This window comes from Orycteropus afer, unplaced genomic scaffold, assembly GCF_000298275.1.
Source record: "Orycteropus afer afer isolate SDZICR_OR568_19922 unplaced genomic scaffold, OryAfe1.0 scaffold00323, whole genome shotgun sequence".
In the NCBI taxonomy this organism is placed as follows: domain Eukaryota; kingdom Metazoa; phylum Chordata; class Mammalia; order Tubulidentata; family Orycteropodidae; genus Orycteropus; species Orycteropus afer.
Window position 1 is genome coordinate 889,432 of NW_006921910.1, and position 22,835 is coordinate 912,266.

At 52.4% G+C, this 22,835-nt stretch overlaps 1 protein-coding gene across 1 annotated transcript in view; it reads right to left on the minus strand.

Moving 5' to 3' along the window:
* Positions 1-22,588, minus strand: part of CACNA2D2 (calcium voltage-gated channel auxiliary subunit alpha2delta 2) — a 159,399-nt gene extending 136,811 nt beyond the window's left edge. The window contains exon 1 of the mRNA XM_007952009.1: positions 22,383-22,588. Within this exon, the coding sequence (XP_007950200.1) occupies positions 22,383-22,588 (206 nt within the window). The remainder of the gene's footprint in view (positions 1-22,382) is intronic.
* Positions 22,589-22,835: the final 247 nt, after the last annotated feature.

The following is a 22,835-nucleotide window of genomic DNA, read 5'->3' on the forward strand; positions in this document are numbered from 1 at the left end:
TAGACCAATCCAGAGGCCAGGGCTTCTCTCCCCACAGCCAAATCTCTCTCGTCACACCTGCAGCTCACTGGGGTGGCTGTGCCTTTCCCTAAAACTAGGGATTCTGAGGTGGCTGCAGCCCCTCCCTGTGCTACCTCAAAGACCCTTGACACAGAGGAGATCTTACAGGAGGCGCAGGGTCTCTTGTGATAAGAGTGTTCTTCCTGCTTGTCTGCTCGGGAGGGGAGACTCTCAGGCACTGGCTTCTTGCAGGGCTTAAAGGCCAGGGCATTCCCCACCTCAACCCCATTTTGATCACAGCCTCTTAAAGCTAATGGGGTCAGCAGTACTCTGGCCAAGGTCACTCACTCCCGAGAGGCCAACTGGGCCAAGCCACCCCAGGCCATCTGGCTCAGAGTGCCTCAAGATGTGGAAACCAGATAGTGCTGGCCTCAACGCTACACAGACCGAGGAGGGGAAACTGAGGTCAGGGTGAGACAGGGTGTGCTTGCTCAGCTGATTCACAGTGGAATAAGGCTCCCCAGCTAGCCGCCCACCATAACACAAGCAGGCAAACTGAGGCACGGCACTCAAAAGGAACTGACCTATCTTTTACCTGTTTGTGATCCAACTGAAGGGACCCTTAATATGAGCAATATGACCCCCCAGGAGCACATCCCTATCTGTCCAACCTGTGTACACAGGCATCAAGCCAGCCCATTTATCACAAGGGATCCTCAGAGACCCCATGAAGCTGGGGGAGGGGGCTAGTGTTGCCAAAGCTTGAATTAGTCCAGATCCATAGGCCTTGACTATGTGTGTCTTGGGACCCTGCCCAAATACTACTCCTTAATGAGGTTATTAATTATGGGGCTGTATCTTCCCTTTCTTTGCTGAGAAAGAGCTTCACCTTTTAATTGGTGCTTGGATAGGAGGCAGCAAGACTGCGCCTCCCCCCTCAGACACACTGAACAGTCATCCGGCTTTAATTAGGGCACCAGGTCCAGTGCAATATTTACTCATAACAGCCTGATGGGGGATGAGCTGAGGGAAAGAGCAAGGTCTGCAGCCAGGAAGCAGTGTCATTCCCAGGGCTGAGGCAACCCAGGCGAGCCCACTTGGCCCAGAGAGGAATGGAGAGGGTCCAGGGCCACAGAGAAAATAACCACAGCACTCTGCCTTACACTCCCCCATCAGTGCAAACAACCAAGGATCAAGGGAGTACCCCACTGGAGTACCAGTAATCAAGGAGGACTGCAGGGAGGAGGCAAGGCCTCAGCCAGGGATGTACAGGCTGAGAAAAAGGAAAGAGGTTTCTCAGCATCAGTTTGTAAGCCTGAATTCTGTTTTAGCTGTGTAATCATGGGTATACCCTTTCCCCTCTCTGGACTTTAGTTAGCTGGTCTAGAAAGTGAACTAAATAAGGGGTCAGCCAAAGGTGGTTATACATCCTTACTGCCACACCCACAGCCACAGGATTACCAAGCAGCCCCTTGGCAGGACTCCCTCCCCCAAGCCTGGCCTCAGCTGTTCTAGCAGCAGGGCTCTAAGGGAGATGGGTCCAGCTTCCACAGGAGCAAATTCTGCCTGCAGTACTGGGTGGGGCAATCTGGAGAAGGCACCAAGGAACAGGGGAGAAGAAATGGGGGACAGACCAGGAAAGAAAACACTACTCTACAGAAGAGGTGGGGGTTGGGTGGCATCAAGGCCCCAGACCCAGGGTTGGAGGGCTTGGCCAGGGTGATGGCTTGGGTCTGGGCCTAGGAGCCATCTTTCATCCCAGGTTCTCCTCTGAGGCTCACACTTAGCTCTATGACTTTGCCTCTCTAGGTCTCAGTTTCCCTCTGCAGATCCTTTGGGGATCCATGTCCCAAAGGGTCTGACTGGGGCCCTCCCTGCCTGATGCTGCAGCTGTCTGCTGGCCTTCACAGTGGTGACAGGCAAGGGCTCCCACTGCCATAATTCTTCTTCACAGCAGCCAAATTATCATCCCCAATCCTCAAAGGGGGAAACTGAGGCACAGAGCAATTGAACGACATGCTCAAGGTTGGACATCTAATGAGAGCCACTGAGTATTATATGCTCCTCTCCTCAGGACGCCCCACTGCCAATGTGTCACAGCCACTTAGATGTGCAACAGGCCTCGCAAACTGAATGTATCCAAAATCAAGAGCCTTGTCCCTCTACACTCACTTCCCATTCTCCACACCACACATCCATTCACACTCGCCTCTCCTGGCTCTTCAAGGCCCAAAGCCCCTGGGTGACCCAGAACCTACTCTTTCATACTCACACCCAATCCATCAGTTAAGTCCTGTTGGCTTCCTCTTCACAATGTGCCTGTAGTCACCAGCTCACTGGTGGGCTTCTGCCTTTGAGCCCTGCTCCCACCTCCCAAGTCTGCCAGCCTCCACACACAACCAGTGTCCTGTCAGATCTGTGCCCCTCCTCTGTCAACTCCCTGCTACAGCTCCATGGCATCAGAGGAAAAACCAAAATCTGTCCAATGGTCGTATCCCTCAGTGGCGGCCCTAACCTTTGCTCCTCCAGCTACACTGGCCTCCAGAGTGTGGCTTGAACATACCTGCATGCTTCTTTTGCACATACTGTTCCTTCTGCCTGGAAAAGCCTCTCCTCAGATGTTCTTGAGGCTCCTTCTTTACCTTCTTCTGCTTAGAGTGAGGACCACTTTGACTCCCAACTTTAAATTGCATTCCCCTAGCACAACCACTGTCCAGATGCCCTGCTGTTGTTGTTGTTAATGTGCTGTCGAGTTGGACCTGACTCATAGCGACCCCTCCTTGGGTTTCCAAGGCAGTATCACTACGGAAGTAGATTGCCCCACCTTCCTTCCAAGATGCCCTGCTAGGGTTACCATTATAGCTATGACTCCTCCAGACTGCCTCCTCTCTCTAATTTACTGTCTATCCCTGCCCAAGACTGGGAGCTGTGAAGAGGGGAGCCTCTTGCTCCTCCAACTGGAAGAACTGGCCCTTTGCTGAACCCTCCCAGCCATCCTGCCTCAATGTGCATGTGGCCGCCCTAGGAGCAGGCAGGCAGGCAGGTGGGCAGCAGGAGCCCTTGGAAGCGCTGGAAGTGCAGCAGCTGCCCCAGGGCCAGCCTGGGAGGCCCTCCCTTTCCCTGGCTCCTCTTCGTATGAATTATTAAGGCTCATTTATGATGGGCCTGCCCAAGCCTGTGGCTTTCATGCATAATTCATGATTCTCCCAGTGCCTTCTCTTGCACACTTACACTCTACTTCTTGGAGCTGGAGCCAAGGGCTTTGCACAGGCTCATCCACTCCCCTCTCTGAGCCTCAGTTTCCCATCTATGGACGGGTGGAGTTGGGTCACACTGCTGAGCTTCAAACTGCTCTGGCAGCAGAATTATCCGCCTTTAATTTTCCCAACAAAATCTACCTGGAGCCTCAATAAGAAACTGGTAAAATAAAATAAAATAAAAAAGAAACTGGTAAAATAGTAAGTTAATAGCATAAATATGTTTTGGGAGGTAGGACTGTAAATTCCAGCTCCATGTAAGATTAATAATCATTACAAACAATGAGGGCCTGGATTGGGGATCAACAGGGGCCTCTGCAGCTCCCATTACCCCATCATTTAGCTTATGGCTGTGCTTTGTTTATACCGCACTAGCCTGAGAAGTTCCTGGTGCAGAGACAAGCAGCTACAAATAGTAACTGATGACAGCTTGCTATCCAGGAGTGGTGGGAGAATGCTTCCTGAGGTACAAGATCAAATCAGCAACTCCCCTGGTGCCAAGGCTCACAGGTCTCCAAGGTGTCACCATCCAAGTGTCACTGCTTATGAATTTCCCAACTATCTAGAACTGGGATTTAGCAATGAGCAAGAGGAGCTCCTAAACTCTTTGAGGCCTCCCTGGGGCACAGCAAAGGGTCCAGGCGAGGGGCACTGGAGTAGATATCTGCTGTCCACTCTGCTGGGATCCAATGTCTGCTTCCCAGGCTCAGAGCCACCAGTCTCTGACACAGATTACGGTCATTGTCAGGTCTGCTGCACCTCTTCTTCTCCCTGAAACATTCTCCAGGTAGCCAGGGACAATGGGAACATAACCACTGCCAGGCCCATTTGGCAAATGAGGCTCAGCCAGGCAGGCTCTTGGGAGGCAGATGTATTCACACAGCCCTTCTGTGTCCAGCCTCACCAAGCACTCTGATGGAGGGTGGGGTTGGGATTGGCACAGTAGTGTTGAAGCATATGTGGAGGTCATCAGGTGAATCAGGGAGGAACCCAGGACCTCTGGTCACCTGGTTCCAGAACCAACAGTTGACACATGACTAGAGGTGGTGGGGCAAGTCCTGTTCATGTGTCACCAGCCACTCTGGCCAGATTCTGTGATTCACACGTCCCTGTTTCTCCTCCTGAGTGTTCTCCCCACCCCCCCAGCATGAGTCAAATCCTCAATGAGCCACAAATAGTCATCTTCTGTGTGTGTCCTCGACGTAACCACTTGCCTTGAGGAAAACAGAGAACATGTTCCTCCTTATGGTAGAGACCCCCAGGAAAGCTCATAGGCCCCCAAAATTCCTGGCACAGAGGCTGAGCTGAGATTTCACAACTCAATTCATCAGGGCCAGCTTTGCTCTCTGGCCTCGCCCCTCCTCCACCGGGAAGACTTCCTGGATTTCCCCCACCCACCTCTCTTCACTCCATAATCCTCATCCTGCTTTATCAAGCTTCACCTTAAATTGGGAATGCTGTCTGGTCCTATTACCAAGGCCTCTGGGGGATCTTCGAATTGGAGCCTGGCAAAGAAGAGTCTTCTGGAAATACTTGGAGGTAGATTTACCCAGATATCCTCTCCCACCTCACCCTCAGACTGGTATTTGCCCTGGTACTTGACTACCTCCCTCTGCAATAGGAAAGAGACTGGATGGCTTGGCTAGGAGAGGTGCTCCAACTTCAGCAAGAATCAGTGATGTGGAGCACCTACAGTGTGCTGGGTGCTTTGTTTGAAATACCTACTGAAGTCACGCAGCACCCTTGGCTCACAGACTGATTCATGCTCACTTCATGGATGAGGATCCCAAGGCCTGGGGAAGTGAAGCAACTTGCCTAAGGCCACACAGCCAGTCTGTGCTGAACCAGCGTTCGAACCCAGTACAGTCTGGCTCTGGAGACCAGGCCCTGACTCCTAAGACACTAAGCTTCCCTAGTCCCAAGGCAAACCCCAATAGCCAAGGCTTAGGAAATAGGATGCAGCCCATTCCTTGTTTATGACCTTACCCATCCTTGGTGGCATAGTGGGTAAGGCATTTGGTTGCTAACCAGAAGGTCGGTGGTTCAAACCCACCAGCAGCTCCATGGGAGGAAGATGAGACAATCTACTTACCTAAAGATTTACAGCCTTGGAAACTCAGTGGGGGTTGCTATGAGTTAGAATCAACTTGATAGCAGTGGGTTTGGTTTTTTATTTTTTTATTTTTTTTTTTTGACCCTTGAGAAGAGGGCTGGTCACTCCTGCATCAGGGATCCCACTGCCTTCCCCAGCAAACTAAATCCTGGTAGAGTCAGTAAGTCCTTCCTATGTCCCACAGGAGCCATCCTGCTATAGAAATAATGTCACGGCAATGCCAAGCCCCAGCTCTCTCAATTCTCACCAGGGAGCCTGGACCAGGTAGGCAAGAACGCCCACTTCCTCTAGGGTTTGCTTCTCACTCGTGCCTGCTCCTCAGAGGGAACCAAGCTGCATGTAAATCGAATGTGCGTGACCCAGCCTGCCTTGACACGCGCAGTGGGGCGGTTACTCGCAGATGCTCTGTGGTGAATCCTTTAGCAATGCAAATTCCCTCTGCACACCATGCAGCATCCACAGCTTCAGGGAGCAGGGGGCTTCAGGTGTCACCCCAGCAGCCTCCCCTCCACCTAAGGAGTAGCCCCAGGGTGGTAGCCACACCAAGAGGGGACACTCTGCCTGGTGAGCCTGTGTTGTCTTTGAAGCTGGCTTGAGAATAGACAAGTCGGTCAAACCCAGCAGGAGTGCTCTCTGACAAAACACCCACAACTAGTTCAATCTCTCCTCACTCACTCATTCAAATGGTTACAGAGCACCTACCACGTGTCAGGCTCCAGGCTGGACACTGGGGAAGGATACAGTGGTGAGTAGGGCAGATGCAGACCTGCCCTCCAGATCTTGAAATTCAAGCAAGGCAGGCAGACAAGAGATGTGTTAGGGAACAGAAGTCCAGGGAGCCTTGGGGTAGGGGAGAATGCATGGCCCAGGGGTCTGACCAAGTGAAAGAGCACCCTGGAACTGGAGAGCAGCCCAGACCAGGGGTACAGAAAGTGCAAGGCCTAGCAGCGATCTCTGTACATGACAATGCCCACAGACCAAGCATGGGCACCAAGGCAGGATGCTCCCACAAGGAGACCTGCAGAATCCCAGGCCTCAAGTACACGATGAACACCACCACATGCTGGGTGGGAGAGGGTAGTGAGTTCCCAGTAGTGGGGAGATGAGGAGAATGGGCAGAGGTAGTGGGTAGTAAACAGAGGGTTCAAAGAGCAGGGCTGTCTGCTAAGTCATTGGTGCCCAGCCTGGGCAGCATAGCTCAGCCAGGACCTGTGCAGGTGCACATCCTCAGCTTTGACACATCTCCACTTGGATGCCTCAAATTTAACATGTCTGAAATCTCATCATCCTCCAGACCTGCTTTTGCCCAGCTTCCCCTGGCAATAGCTCTGTCCTAGATGCTCAGACTAAACACCCTGGGGTTACCCAGAACCCTTTCCTTTGTCTTACACCTAAATCATTGGCACTTCTCACCACCCCTACAGCCACCATCTGCTCTAGCCTTCAACTCTTGCACTGGTCTCCCACTTACATCCTTCTCTGGAGACTGGAGCCTACTCATGTAACAGCACAGGGGCCTTACAAGTTCAGGACCAGGTCTTCTTCTGCTCATACCCTGCCCATGGCTCCCATCTCATTCAGAGTAAATGGTCAAAGACTCACACTAACTGAACAGCTCTTCCTGACCTGGTCCTGCTGCCTTTCCACCTCTTCTCCTCCCACCCTCTCCTTCTCCTCCCTTTACTCAAATCACATCCTACCTTAGGGCATTTGCACTGGCTGTTCTCTCTGCTTGGGACACTCTTTTCCTAGATACCCACATGGCTCTCACCCTCCCCTCCTCCCAAGCTTTGCTCAAATGTCTCCTTCTTAGTGAAGCCCACTCTGACCCTGCCCTCGCCTAAGTTAAAACCACAACCACCCCTAATTCTTCCTGTCCCTTCTCCATGGTACTTATCTCCTTCCAACATAGCGTGTCTTCTGTTTGTGTCCCCTCCTTGGGGAGAGAAATGGTTGTCAACCTTGTTCCATGCCAGCTCCTGGCACATGGCAGATGCTCATGAGTGTTGAGTAAATGACTTAACAGCAGGTTGTGATGAGTGTCCGTGGAAGGAATGAATGTGCCCACAGTTGGCGGAGGCATCTACTGAAAAGTGGATGAGGTGGGTGAAGTCTCAGGTTGTACCAAGATTTCTACTGGCACAGCCAATGTGCTCAAGCCCACAGGTTCCCCACAGCCCTGCCTGACACTCAAGGACAGCTCTACTCTGTATCTCTGCATCCCTCAGGGACCCCTGCACTGACCTTCAGGCCAATCTACCATGGCATCTGGCCTGTATTTACCAGCTCAGCTCACTGTCCCCAAGGCCAGTCTATGAGGAAGGCAACAAAGTAAGGCTGTCTTCTCCATTTCTCAGATGAGAAAAGCAAGGCTCAGTACAGCTATCCACAGTGGCATCACTAGGGCTAGTGTCACCCAGTGAGGTAACTCATGGTATCACCCACCCCCATGGACTTCCTCCCATACCAGACCATATAGAATCCTCAGTAATATTTATGAACAATTTTAATCATAGAATAATATATGATAAAAATAGTTGTAAATTGCTTGGCTGTAATATTTCTTAGATTATTTGAATTATAACAAAATTATTTTATAAAATCTTTCTATATTGAATTACATTATTAATAACAAGCTTTTTTTGACTTTTCTCCTTTTCCTTTAACTACTTAATTCTCAAAAAAGTTATTGATATAGGCTCAAAAATACTAATTGCCACAATATTGTAGCTAAAACACTGGAAAATCTGATAAAGTCAGTGACTATAAAAACACCAGCAGCAACAAAAACAATGGTGCGTTTATAGCATGTCCAGATAAAACCACATGATTTGAAGCATCTTTGTAATTGGGTGATAATGACAGCTCTGACCAGAGCACAAGAGAAGGCTCAAAAAGCAAATTAGCATAGAGTTGAAGCCTTGTAGGTATATTGATACATGTAAGCTAGGCTTATGAAAAATGTTTTTGTTTTTATAACTAACTACAGGGATATTTTTATTTAAAAAGTAATAAATTTCTGTTGAAACACTGCACAAAAATTATATAGATAGTCATTTTGATGTCACTCCCCCTGACGGTGTCACTCCCCCTGACGGTGTCACTCCCGCTGACGGTGTCACCTGGTATGGTCTGTACCCCCTGCGCATCCCTAATGATGCCACCGGCTGCCCATCAACTTTTTAAGCTTTATTTAACACAACGTTCTTGATTGTTTGCCCTGGTGGAAGAGGTGCTTAACCCATGACCCTTCTCTTAAGGAGTTTATGATCTGGGGAGAAGAGGCCATGGGTTGCATCTTCCCTGGGTGACCCCTCTGAGCAGAGGGGAAGGGGAATAGAGCCTGGCAGGGAAGCATTCATGGACTCTTGGGGACTGGGTCATTCATTCATTCATTCATTCACTCATTACAGACACTAACCAGTGCTTGTCACAAACAAGCCCCAGTGTGGAGCCTCGTGGTGTGGGCATCCCAACACTGCCCTCTGGAACTTGTGATCTTTACCCCCAGGGTGGGGGCAGCACAGAATACTGAGACTCAGCTCTATAAACGTTATGGGTTGGGGAGATTGTTATCATTTTCCCAATACCACCTCTTCTCCAACCAGATAGGGGTTCCAGAGGTCAGACCCTTGTACAGACAGCTGCCTCCACCAAAGGCACCTACAGTGCAAAGTGCTCACCATTTATTTTCCTGGTATTTCTGACACACTAACATGTCATCTTCTGAGAACAGGGCCTGACACACAACAGGTACTAAAAAAGTATTGGCTGAAAAACTGGATGCTTCAGCTTCATAATGACAAAACATAGGAAATATGACCCCATTTTATAGATGAAGAAACTGAGGCACAAAATGATTTGAACAAGGTCACATATGGGGCTCTCTTTACCATCTCAGCTCCTCCCTGCAGGAGTGATGCCCCCTCCCCAGCCCCAGTCCCTGGGCCAGGCTCTCTTGTAGCCGGCAGGCCCACACTGCTTGGCAGACAAAGCTGCGACTCCAGGTCCCTCTAGACAGCTCCACGAAGTCCCCACCCTTTTCCATTTTAGAATAATGGCCTCCTCCATACGCCACCAGTCTGGAAATCACCTGTGAATTATATTTCCCCTGGTGCTGGCTGAGGAACCTTGTAAATCACCCAGTTTAATGGCCTCTAGGATTGTTCTTCACCACCCTCTCCCCAGTTGCTCTGTGCCAGGGAACATGGGATTGTGAAACACCAGGCAGGCAGTGCCCCAGTTAGGAGCTCTGGGCAGCTCAAGGGATTCCGGGTACAAGGAGGTACAGCCCAGGGGTGCAGCAGCCTGGGAGAATAACATCTGTAAGGAATGGATAGTCCCACCAGAAGCTTGGGAACTAGGGTGCATCAACGTGTGAAGCAAGGCCCTCCCCCACCCCATCCATGTCTTCTACTTTTGTCCCACCATCAGCTTATCTTCAGAGGAAGGCTGGCCCAGGGTCCTCTTCCCAGGATCTCCTTTCTGCTCAGCTCCACTCTCTGAGCTCCCTGCTCAGCACTTGGGTGTAGGCCTGAAGCTCTAGCCGAGCTTACAGCTTTGAATGGGAAACAGCCCTGTGAACAGCTGGGCAGCCATATCTATTGCTGGGTAAGGATGGGTGCTTCAGGCAGCCTAGGAGGCCCCTGACGCACACGGGGAGGTCAAGGGAAACCAAAGCAAGCCTTGAAGGACAGGTAGAGGTCAATGGGACCACAAGCAGGGCTTGTTTGGGGCTGGCAGGACCCTCTGCAGCCCACTGACCTCTCTTGTTCCATGCTTGGGGCATAGTAGTAGTTCCTTAATATGTCCCTATGGAAGGAAGTGGCTGCTGTCCCTGTGGACACCTGGTCCTGAAGGGAAAGGTCCCCTCCTGTGTCTGTCTCCCAGCCCACCTTCAAGCCCATCAGAGGCAGCCCCTCGGCTGTACAGGCTCATAGGGCAGGATGATGGCTACGTGGATGGGGTGGGGGGCAGAGGAGCATCACAGCTGCAGAAGAGTCAGAAACAACACAGACAGTGATGCTGGGAGGAAGGCAGGTGGCTCCACAGTGAGCTAGACAGGGGGTAAGGCTGGGGTGAGCTAGAAGGACAGAGGGAGGAAGCAGGGAAGAGGCCCACAGACCCTGCTTCACAAGCCTCTGAGTTTTCTGGGGTCTGCACTAGCCAAGGTCTGGCTTGAATAGCACATGCTGCCTCTTTCCCTCCCTCCAAGACGCCCAGCCTGGGTGATTCCTGGGCACTAGTGGTGGTGGGGTGGGAGGGGTGGGGGAATAGGAAAGTGGAGGTATAGGGTTGGGGAGGTACAGTGAGGGAATGGGAGGTGGGGGGGAATTGAATCTACTTTCCACAGTCTGTGTGGGTTTTGAGAAGGCCTCAGAAGGTCAAAGGAAGCGTGTCCTGGTCTGGAGGCCTGAAAGCTGAACCCAGCAAAAGCCAGCTCCTTCTCTGGCCCTCAGCAGCCCCCGAGAGCTCTTCCCCCTCATATGACAGGTAGGTAACAGACACCAGAGGGGATACCCCAACCTAGGAGCAGGATAAAGCCCAGGGCTCTTCCTAAGTCTTGTACCCTTGGAGGACTGACCTCTGGTCATTGCTCAGTCCAGACCCAGGACTGATGCCGAGAACAGTGTCCAGAGAATAATGAGAAGGGCTAGGGGCCAGGGCCATGAGGATGTGACTGCGTCAGATCGTGAATCCTACCTTATAGGAAACCATGCCCAATGACACCCCAGTGCGCTTCAAAGTGAGTAGGCACAAGTATACCCCCAAGTGTACAGATCCCCCCCACAAGTTGAAAATGAACCCTCATAGGCAGCACCCAGCCAAGGTCAAGCCCTCTCCAGCCATGTTGGTGGGGTATCTCCCTAGCTATGGCCTATTCAGCAGCCACAGGTGCTCTGCAGCAGCAGGACATGACTCTCTGTCAGCATCCTCTCAGCCCATCCATACCTGCCAATGGCTCCAAGCTGCCCAGGACAGTCTGCCCTTGACCCTGCCTGAGACCGGCGGGGGGGGGGGGGGGGGAGCCTGAATGCTCTCAGCCACCTCTTCAGGCCTCTGACTGACCAAACTCTCAATCGGCACAGCTCAAGGAGCCCAGGGTCAGTGGCTGCCCCCTCCCTGGGTTCTGGTACAGCTACGCCTCAATTGCTGAGTGGCCCAAGGCAGCTTCACTTCCCACTCTGGGCCTCAATTTCTCCATCTGTATCACATAAGTGTTAATCATCCCACAGTTGCCACTGACCCAGACCCACACCACAAGTGCAGGTAGGGCTACTCTACTGGGAGAGGGACTGGGGGCCAAGACCTTCCACTTCTGATTGTTGAGTTATCTCCAAAGAACTCCAGGTGCTAAGGCCCAATGAGAAAGCCAGTAACCACCAGGATACCACCCTCCTAGGACCTTGGTCTGATGGGAAAAGCAGTCCTGGCACATGTTATGGAACAGCGTGAGAGTGTGGGGGTACCCCAAGCATCCTGTGGTCAGGGGGCTGTCTGGAGGAGGCAGGCTGAAGAGGAAAGGCCATGTAGGGCAGTGGCCGACTGCTCAGATCCAGACACTGGGGCATGAATCCTATCTTCAGCAGTCACCATTTATGATTGCAGGGTCACTCAGTCTTTCTGCAACTCAATTTTTCTCCTATGTACTAGGGATAAAAATGGACAGACAGCATTGGACTTGCTAGCTACCTCTAAGTCTGCCCCTGATTCATGGCAACCCCAGGTACAATGGGATTGGACTTCTGTGACTCATAGGATTTTCATGGGCTGATTTTTCAGAAGTATATTGCCAGGCTTTTCCTCTCAGTTTGTCTTAGTCTGGAAGGTCTGCTGAAACCTGTTCAGCATCATAGCAACACAAAGGCCTCCATTGAGGGGTGGTGGATGTACATGAGGTATATTGCTGGGAATTGAAACTAGATCTTCCACATGAAAGGCACTGGATAATGTAATAATGTAACATCACCCAGGGCCCAGCTCCTGGTGACTGATGTAGTTAAAAACAATTGCTTCCTTTACAAATGTTTTCCTGAGCATGGACACTCCCAACCTCCTCTACACCTTCTTCACACCCACTCCTACATTCAGGCTTCTTGTCTGAGTCTGTAGCAAACACTGCCTTCTTCTAGTCCTCCATCACTCCCTTGCCTTCTTGCTAACAAAACTCAAGTCTGCCGGAATCTCTCCCACCACCAGCCCCAAGGTGACCCCATCCTCAGCTCAAGGGTAAATCCTGATTAGCCTGAGCCAATCACAATGGACTTTCTCAATTGATGTTGATTGGTTTAGAGGCAAACATGTGACTCAGTGCTAACCAATGAGATTAAGGGAAAGTCATCTGGGGGCTTCCAGACAAGATATCCTTGACTCTTAAGAGGGGTTGAAACATTTCTTCTGTGGCTCATGGCTGGGTCTGCACATGATGCCCGGAGCTATGGCAGCCATCTTATTGCCATGAGGAGAGTCAGCCAAGGACAGATCGCCACACTGAAAGTGAAGAGAGCTAGGCTGACCACAGGCAAGAACTCAGTCCTTGCTGGCAATTCAGTCACCTACCTCTGGGTTCCCTGTCAGGGGATAAAGGGCCTAATCATGAGGGAAAAAATCAAGCTAGGGCTGCTGAGGTGTGCATGGAAGCAGCCTCTTTTCCTTGCTGCCAAATGAACTCCTCAGAGTCAAGATTTTGAGGGAGTGGCAGTCAGCTCAATGTGTAGTCCTCAAGGGCCCCTATGAGCTGGCCAGAGAGCTGAGGAAGGAGGCACAGTGCTGTAGGAGATGCCCACAAAGGGTAGGGAGCTAGAGGAGGGCAATCTGGCCAGGAGGGCTCCTCACCCCACCACTCAGGCTGAGCAGGCCAGCCTGATAGAGGGACCTGGTGAGCAATGGCCAGGAGGGAGACTGGGGCTTCTACTGGGATCTGAAAGTAACTCATCATATCTGAAGCTGGGATATTTAGAACTGGTGGCCACCGGCCAGAACAAACCCAGGCACGGCCTTGAATACCAGGCTAAGAAGTAAGGCTCTACCATGGTTAGTTTCTTGGGTCAGGATCCGTTACCCCTGCTAATCCTCAGTGAAGGATGCTGTAGCATGCTGGGGCAGGGGGGTCCAGGGAGGGAAGGGAAGACTTCTAGGGCCCCACCATCCCCTCACTAGCTTCAGCTCACATGGAATAAAAAGAAATGTCCACCTATGAGAGCCCTCAGCATGGAGGTCTGTTCTGCCAGCTCATTTCCTTTTCAAATAAATGAAACTGGGGCTAGGGCTGGGGTGAGTTGTTGTGTTGTTTGTTTGTCGGAATCAGTGGCAGCACCAGCCTGACCTTTAAGGCTTCCTGTGCAGCATTTTAGGTGGTGCCAGTGGGAGGAGAACATGGGCTGTGGAGGGAAGTTATCAAGACAAAAATGCCACATTAGGCTGGTAACACGGCAGCACAGCAGGAGACATACCGGCTCATCCGTGGCCACCCTACCTGGTGACAAAGCTGCCTTTCCCAAGAAGACTCAGAAAAGCCTCAGTGATGCTGAAATGGCACAGGGATGTCAAGGTCTGCCCCAGAGAAGGAGCTGGGGCCACAGCCTCATCTCACACAGGAACCTAGCAATGCAGGAGGCCTCCAACCCCTTGAAAGGGATACTTCTATTTAAGAGAAACAGTTACATGACATAGTGCAAGGAAGGCCAAATGAGGAGTAACCCTTCATGTAGCAGGTATTGAGCACTGGGGCTGGGGACTGGGCTTTGCCTGCACAGTGTATGCAGCCAGCAGAAATGTGGGGCTCCCTTCCTCTACCTCAAGGCCTCAGTTCCTCTGTCTGCACAATGGGGTAAGTGGGCCTTCATGAGTGTCTGTGGCTGTGATATGTCCTTCCCAAGTCAGGGAAGTATGGACAGCTCATACTGCCCAAAGAGATAGCCCCACCTAAGCTCTCTACCCCTGCAGGAACCCCTACTGGCCTATAGGCTCCTGAGCCCCTTGAAGTCACCTCTACCCTTTGCAGAAGCCCTGTCCCAAAATGCCAAGAACCTAAAGCCATCCCAATGCCGACAAGACACAGGCCTTAAGAATGTCAGGAAAGCAAAATTTACAGCTCTTGTGGACATTAGAACCCATTAGATGAAGACACACAGAGCCCCAAGGGCCAATAACCAGCTAAACGAAACCTTCCCCCAAAATAAGAAAACCCAGTCTTTGCTGGAGATGCCTTAAAATACAGGACAGCATGGGGATCATTCAATCCAAACCTTCCACACCCCCAAATCATGCTCCACAGCTGACTGCAGAGATGTTTTGCTGCGGGGAAAGGACCCCAAACCCACAGCACATACTCCTAGAGCTGCCAGTCTCCAGCCCCTTTGGTATGCAAATGAAAAGCACCATCTTCGAGAAGGAAAGATGCCAGCCCAAGGTCACACAGCAAGGGTTTCCCACCCGCCTGAGCTCCGACCTCCAAGGCCCATCCTCTGTATTTTCCACACGTGAAGGGCTGTTTGCAAAGATGCTTCGCTTCACAAAGGACTCACCCAGCTACTCTAAGTCCCAAGCTTCTTCAGTGAATCTCAAATACCATTTAATTTGCAAAAATTTGAATTACAAGGACGCAGCTTCTGTGTGTTTCCTTCACAGACTGTCATCCTGCCAGTTGGTAGATGATCAAACTTTCCAGCTCAGCCTTAACTCAGGCTGTTTCTGACATAAAAGTTTGCAAAACATTGGTCCAAACAACCAAGCACCTTTATTTCCCACTGCCAGCATTTACCCAGCTGAGCCCTGGCATTCACCTCAAAGGTGGTGTGGAAGGTGGGCATTGGGAGTGCATCCTGGGTGCAGAGAGATAAACTGCACTCAGGCAGATGCAAATAGACACATTCATATGCACACACATAGGCACACACGTGCAAATAATTGCACACACAAACATACAAACACCACATGACAACAAACATGGGCACATTCACACATGCACATGTGTTCTCAAACAATGGACATACACGCAAGCACATGCATATGAATATACCTGACACATGCATATAAATACATGTGTATACAAATCCAGTTTTGAGCATATACATGTACAAATTTCCATAAACAAGCACACACACACACACACACCACAGGTCAAGGTGGGAGCCAAGCACAGAAAGAAAGATCCAGAAACCATAATTGGGTTCCAGGTGCTGGTAAGGCCTGGCCGAGTAAGCGAACAGGTGTCTGGCACTCAGAGCACAGATCCAGCTGGATATGCCTTTATTGTATACTCCCTGGGACCAGACACAGCCTCATGACCTTTCACACCTCAATACTATGAGGTGGTATAATCATGGGAGTCCTGTTTTACAGATGTGGTCCTGAGACCCAGAGAGGCTAAGCAAGTTCCCAAGGTCACCCAGCTGGCGAGAGGTGTGGCAGAGCCTCAGTGTATGCCAAGAAGGGGATTCATTCAGAAAGGCCTGGCCAGGAAGGAAGGCATCAAGACAGCAGGCAGAGTTTGAGCAAGGGGCCTGAAGATCTAAGTGGGGCAGGGAACAGACAGCTGAGGGAGTAGCTTCTTTTCCCTTTGTTGTTGTTGTTGTTAAGTGCTGTTGAGTCAGACACGGACACGACTCATAGCGACCCCTCCTTGGGTTTCCGAGGCAGTATCACTATGGAAGTAGATTGCCCAACCTTCCTTCAGAGGAGTGGCTGGTGGGTTTGAACTGCCAGCCTTCTGGTTAGCAGTCAAGTGTCTTAGGCACTATGCTACCAGAGCCCCCTTTGTTTAATAAGAATCAGTTCTGAGGTTGGGGTAGATTGTTAATGATCAGCAGCAAAGACTTCCCTTGCCCCTCCCTCCCTGCTAAGCAATCACACTGATGAGAGCTTAAAGTGGGTCAGTCTGTGCATCAGCTGCAAGAACCCAGGGCGAGGCCAGAGGTCCAGGCACCTTCACATGAGAGATGAATCCCAATTGAGCTGGGGGTCAGTCCTGGCTCCACAGTCAGAGCAGAGTGTGGAAAGGAGTGGGAAAACCCTAGATCTGTCTTCTTAGGGGTTTGGAATTTCAGGAGTTGGAAGGGTCCCGGAAGAGAGGAAACTGAGGCCCAGGGATAGGAGGGGCCTCGATCAAGGTCACCAAGCATGCTGCCTAGCCAAGAAGACTGGATGGGTATGCCCTTGACAGAGATTCCCCAAAACCAGGCCCTCTTACCTCTTTCCCACTAGGTAGAGTCTCCTAGTCTATGAGGCCCCAGCCCTAGAAGGTAAAGCCCTGTAGGGGCCCAAGTAAGGTGGGAGGTAGACCAGGTGGTCCTGGCTAAACCTTGGCCCCTACGCGTTGCCTACACAAGGCCAGGCTCAGACCATATGGGTCCGAATGATAGACTTTTGACTTCTTTAAGGAGACAAGGAAACCCCAAGAGAATCCTGTGGGGACCTCATAACTCCCAACAGGCATCTCAATCTGTGTTGTCACCTGTACCATCTCCCCACCTCCCACTCTTTTAGCCACAGCCAGCTCTGGAGGCTCTTCAGGTTACACAAGAAAAGAGAGGAAGGGAAAGGAGGGAGAAAAAGAAAACCCACATATACATCTCCCTCTGGGAATATGAATATTGATTCTGTAGCTTCTTGTTTAGACAGTAGACATCGGGGGGAAAAAAACCAACTCGACATGAAAAGAATCTCTTTAGCCAGTGGAGGGATATAGTCAGCAGTGGGAAATCCCCCCACCCTGCCTTCAGAGTACCTCAGGTCTCAATACTCCCTCCCTAGGCAAAGCCCTGAGCCCAACTATTTAAAGACACAGGTCACCAGGTCCTGAGGCAAAGCTCAGGAAGCCAAAATGGACTTTGGAGGTGTTGCCAAGCAGGAGTGGCAGCTTAGGACAGGGGTGTGTGTATCTGGCAGCTGGGAGTGGGGCGGAGAAGGAGACACCCCCCATCCCACAGATGACAACACCCCACCAGACATGACCCATGCCCAAATCTCCAGCTGCCCTTGAAGAGTTCCCTAGCAACAAGCCTTCAAGAGCCTGCTTCTCCAGCCCCCCAGACCCCACCTGTCCAGACAGTCAGAAAACCCAAGCATGGGCACACACACCTCTGAGGTTCCTTAGGGTCTGGCAAAGCTGTCTCGGGACTAGAGGACTCAGCCTCAGGTTCCCATTAATGCACCAATGACCCTTCTCTCCAAAATCATACTGAAATCTGGAAAGGGAGCCCTTCTTGTCCTCTCCCATCCCACCCTGTCAGGCAGGTCAGGCCACATTTCAAAGCCTTAGGGGAGGGAAAACCCTGGGTCCAGGCTCGATCACTGCCTGTGGGCAGAGGTGGGCACTGGGCTATGAGCAGCAGGCTAGCAGGGCAGTTTTGGGCCAAAGAAGGTTGCAGGGTTACCAACGACTCAGAAGAGGACAAAGGGACAGAGTGGGAATGGTTATAGATGGGAGACCTAGGCATATCTTCCACATCCTAGGATTTCTCCTTTTCTTCCCAAAGACTCAGGTGTTGAAACCCCACTTCCTGAGCCCACTGTGTAAATGTCCCAGGCCCCTGGCAGGGCAGCAAAGTGTCTGACAGAACAGGGTCCTCTCCAAGCCCTGCCTCCAGAAATTGATGAGTAATCTTGCTTAGTCAAAGTTTCCTCATCTGTGGAATGGGCATGATCATTCCAACCCCAGTGTTCAAGGTGATAATGTGGGTGAGGGGTCTGGGCTCAGTTGGGGGAGGCCACCATTAGCCTGACAGTGTTCCCCACCATAGCCAAGCCAGGCTGTGGGGAGGGAAGGAGTGAGGTGGCCCAGTGTCTGTCCTCGAGGAGCTGGTGTCCCATGTCAGTGGGCACAGTCTGAACAAATGGCACAGCCCAGAGTTGGGATGGGAAAGGCCTATGGAAGGTGTGAGTGTGAGACTGTGAAGAAAAACAAAAAAAAATCCACCGCAAACTAATTGATCCTGACTCATAGTGACCCTATAGGACAGAGTAGAATTGCCCCCTAGAGTTTCTAAGGGCAGATTGTCTCATCCATGGAGTGGCTGATGGGTTTGAACCACTGACCTTTTGGCCCAATACTTTCACCACAGCACCACTAGAGTGCCTTCAGACTGTGAAGTAGATCTAAACCCCCACCCTGTGGGAAGCATGCAGTTGTAAGGGGACAGCATGAACAAAGAGAAATAGGAAGGTGCTTGAGAGTATTGAGAGACGGGAGCACTGAGAGAAGATTGGCAGGTAGGGGCCAACAGGCTATAGCATTGGGGTCTGATGCTAACAGTAACAATATGCATCAAGATGTCCAATGACAGAGCCCTCCCTGCTCACCAGATGCTATACCCCTCCCATTAATTCTTACCAGCAGCCTCTTAAGTAGATCTATTATCTCAGAGGGGGAAATTGAGGCAAGGTCACCCCAACAGAAAGGGCCAGTTCTGGAGGTCAAAAGTTGAGCCCACAGGGCCTATACCGCACACCTAGCATGACCCCAAGCTGTGACTCTCCACACACCCTAACACAGGCAGAGAGGTGAAGGAGGCAATGACTACAAAAATGTTCATTCCACTCATGGGGCCAAATGAAGTCAGTCTGTCCTTGGGGACACAGGTGTGACAAAGAATCTGGAGTGAGATTCATCTCGCACACCATGAAGGGACTTGTCTTCAAATAGACTTCCTCCCTTCTTGGAGGTTAGCCTGACTCAGCTGCCCAGGAGGAGGCACCCAATGAAGGTGAGGTCCAGTGATGGACAGCAGTCAGGGCCCCCCACAGCCCTCAGCACCAGGAGGGATTTGAGCACCTTCAGCTCTGTATTCCAGCACAGCGGCAGAAGACCAAGAAACCTCACCCCCTCCCTCTGCAAAAGCTGCAGCAGGTTGTTGGGGAGAGGGGACCCAGGTGTGTGACGTTACCTCCCCCAGCAGGGAGAACCACAGAGAGGTGGAGACGGGCTCGGAGGCCCAGACAGACACACGTCACCCACCATTAACTGTAGCCAGACTGACGCATGCCCCATCGCAGGCATGGCTCCCTGTGTGTCCGCTCAGGAGAGGAGCACACCTTCCCACTGTCATCAGTCTGCTGGGGGGCCAAACCCCTTAGGTCCCTCACCATGTACCCAATCCCAGAGGAAGGGAGGTGGTGGTTAACACCATCACTGGGGCAGAGTTGGGTCAAAGGGTATAGCCACCCAGGCAGCTCGGAACAGAGGCCAGAGAGACCCAGGGATCCCAGAGACCAGAGGGGCAGAGACACAAAAGAGGCTGGCAGGGCAGGGTGGGCACAGGGAGATGGATGCTGGAGAAGAAAAGATGAGAGACAGTGAGAAGGAGTGGGGGAGGGGGAAAGTGACTGCCAGGATTCAGGAGGAAAAGACACAGGGAAGGCAAAGCAAGGAGGGCTGCCCCTCAGCCAGCAGCAGTTCTGGGTCTGGGGTGGGCATAATTGGAAACAGGAGGAAGCAGGTGAAAGGGAATGTGTGTGCTCTGACTCCATCTCCCCTGCTCCCCAAAGATACATGTGTGTACACACATGCATCTGCATACATGTGGCCTCCTCCATGTTTGCAACTCTGATTCAGGGGCAGGTGGAGTGAAAGAGGACCCTGCCTTAACACCAAAGCCCTGTCCCCCTCCACCATTAACTCCTCTACCCTCTGCAATCCATCAGTCTTGGTCCAGTCTTGGACAGTCTTGGTCCACTTTGCCTGCTAGGCAGAGAGCCATGCTGTCAAAGTTGTTACAAATATAACCAGACCCCAAACCTGAGCCTACATAAACCCCAGCAACTTATGAAGCTGAGCCTGTCACATTGCCAGACAACTCATGGGGAAATGACTTTCCCATCAAGGGCCCTCCCCACCAAGGGCTTATCCTCCTAGTGCCAGGAGGCTGAGGGTCAAACTCCCCACCTTGGAAAGCCACCTATATTGAAGTCTCATCCAGCATGGCTTACCAGGAACCAGTCTGGCCACAATGACCCAGGAGAGGGTTCAGGGAGGCCACCTGCCCCTGAGCGGCACAACGGAGCTCTCTAGTTGGAGCTCTCTGGTCCCCTTGGCAGCCTCAGTCTTTCATGTCAAGTCGGTTCAACAAAAGCCCCAACTCCAACCAGTCACAGGCATGAGGGGGGTGAAGGGGAAGGCTCATTTGATTTTCCCCCTTCCTCTCTCCCAGGATCAATAGGCATCCACATCTGCGGAGACCAGGGCAACTGAAGGGCGCTGGCTGTCATGGCAAACCTGCTACGTCGTCACACCATTTGTCACCTCCCTCCAGAACCTTGAAGCTCTGCAGCCCCCACTCTCCTACTCCCGCTTCCTAATTGTGGTTTGCAAGACATGTCCCAAACCCTCGAATTAGCTCCAACTACATCGACAAGAGGAAAGCGTCCAGCTGGAAATGTGCCGCTGCCGTCACTCTCGCCTCACCATCTTCTGGCTGGGGGCAGAGGGACAGGTGTCCACTCTGGTCAGGGTCTCACACTGCCTTTTAGGGGAGAACCACCAGAGCCCCAGCAGCCATCAGGCCCAGTGTAGGCTGCAGAGAGAGGGAGAAAGGTGGGGAGAGGTGGAAGGAGATATCTACTTAAACCTTCATCAAGGAGCTATGAAATGGTTGGAAAAAAAGAATTGTGGCTCGGCCCATGCTTGGCTTTAAAGAAAAAAGAACAACAACAAAATAATGCTTTTGCTCTTTTAAAACATTATGGTTTTAGTAAATTCTCATCACAGCAAATGAAACCGCCCCTGAACTTCCATACAATTTTCTTTTCCCTGTGCACCCCCCACACACACACATATACACACAAAAAATCCAAACCGTTGACAGAGGACATGTCTGTGTGGCACCTGTAATTTGCCAACTGATCACCAGCTTGAGCACAGCCAGGCTGCGCGAGAAGAGAGAAATGACAAGACAGAGAGACAGAGACCCAGAGCAGTGTCTTTCCTGAGTTTGTTTTTCCCTGAAAGAACCTACAGCTGGAGCCGACAGGTTTTGTGGCAAAACCAGGGGCTCCTACTCTTGGGTAGAACTGGTCTAATGACGCAGAGACAGCGTCTGAGGCCAGATCCTTCCCTCTGGCTAACAGCAGCCTGGTTACTCAAGCCCAAAACCTCAGGCTTGGCCACCGAAGATGGGATCCAGGGACAGGTGGCTGTTCAGACCCAGCACAGATAACAGGCAGCAAGCTGGTCACTGTTCCTCAAATCCACTGGGAAAAAGGGGGTCTGGACACCATACGAGGCATGGAGTCCACAGAAACAGCTGCTGTTCGAAAGACCACATGTACTGAATACCCATGCCAGCCCCAGACACAACTGGCCAAGCTTACCCAGAGAACACCTGAGTTTGCAGGCTCTTAGGGAGAACAAGAAGGTTCAGAAGGACCACAAACCAGCAGAAGCTGGCAGGGCCAGTAGATGCTATTTCCCCTTTGGTACCAGCAGCCAGGATGGGCAAGGGTCCACTTAGCCATTCACCTTCCACCGTCCCCTCCAATTGGGCTTTACAGGACACTCTCCCCCTAGGTGGAGGTGAAAGCCAAGAATATGGAACATCGACCCCTCTATGTCACTGGCCACATCAAGAAAGTGCCTACATCCTCTGCATCCAGGCACCCCTTAAACAGAAAGGCCCATGAAGATAGGCTTGGAGGTGCCCCCACCTAAGGTCCCTAAGCACCAGGTTTTCACCAGGGAGAGAACGTGGGGCGGACGCGTCAGGCAGGGGTCGCTGGCCACCCCCTCACCGAACCCCAATTGCCCCTCCCACAAAGACAGCGGCAGAGAAATCAGCTGGCAAGCTCAGACCCATCATCCCAACCCGGGGCTTGGAGCTCGTGTCGTACCCCGTTGTGGGGCGAGGAGGAGAGGCAGGGGCACCGCGGGGAAGTTTCGCGACGCAGTCAGAAGCGCTGGAACCGCGACTGCCCGCCCTCCTGGACGCGGGGCGCGAGGGGGGTGCAGGCGCCGGCCGGGGCGTGAAAGGGATTCGCAGGGCTCGACCGGGGTCCCACGGCCGGCTGGGGCCACTTACGTGTGCTGCTGAGGGAAGCTGTAGGCAGAGGCGCCGGGGGCGGCGAGCAGCGGTAGCAGCAACAGCAAAGGCAGCAGCAGCAGCGGGGGCCCGGGCGCGGGGCACTGGGAGCCAGGGCCGGGCCAGGGGCTGCAACCGGGCCAGGGGCGCAGGGTCCGTGCCGGGCTTGGCCGGGAGGCGCCGCAGGTCCGAGCCGGCACCGCCATGTTTCCATTCAAGATGCGGCGCCGAGGGGAGGGGGGCCGGCGGCGGCGACGGCGGCTGGGGCGGGGGGGCGCGGGCAGCGATCCGGCCTCTCCTTCTCTGCCGCCTTCGCCGTGCGGGGCCTCCAGCGCTGCACGGGCCGCGGCGCCGCTGCGGGCTGCGCGCTGCGTTCTCCCCGCCGCGCGGGCTCGAAGCGCTCTGAGCGCCTGGCCCGGGACCCGCGCTCAAATAGCGGCCGCCGCCAACCTG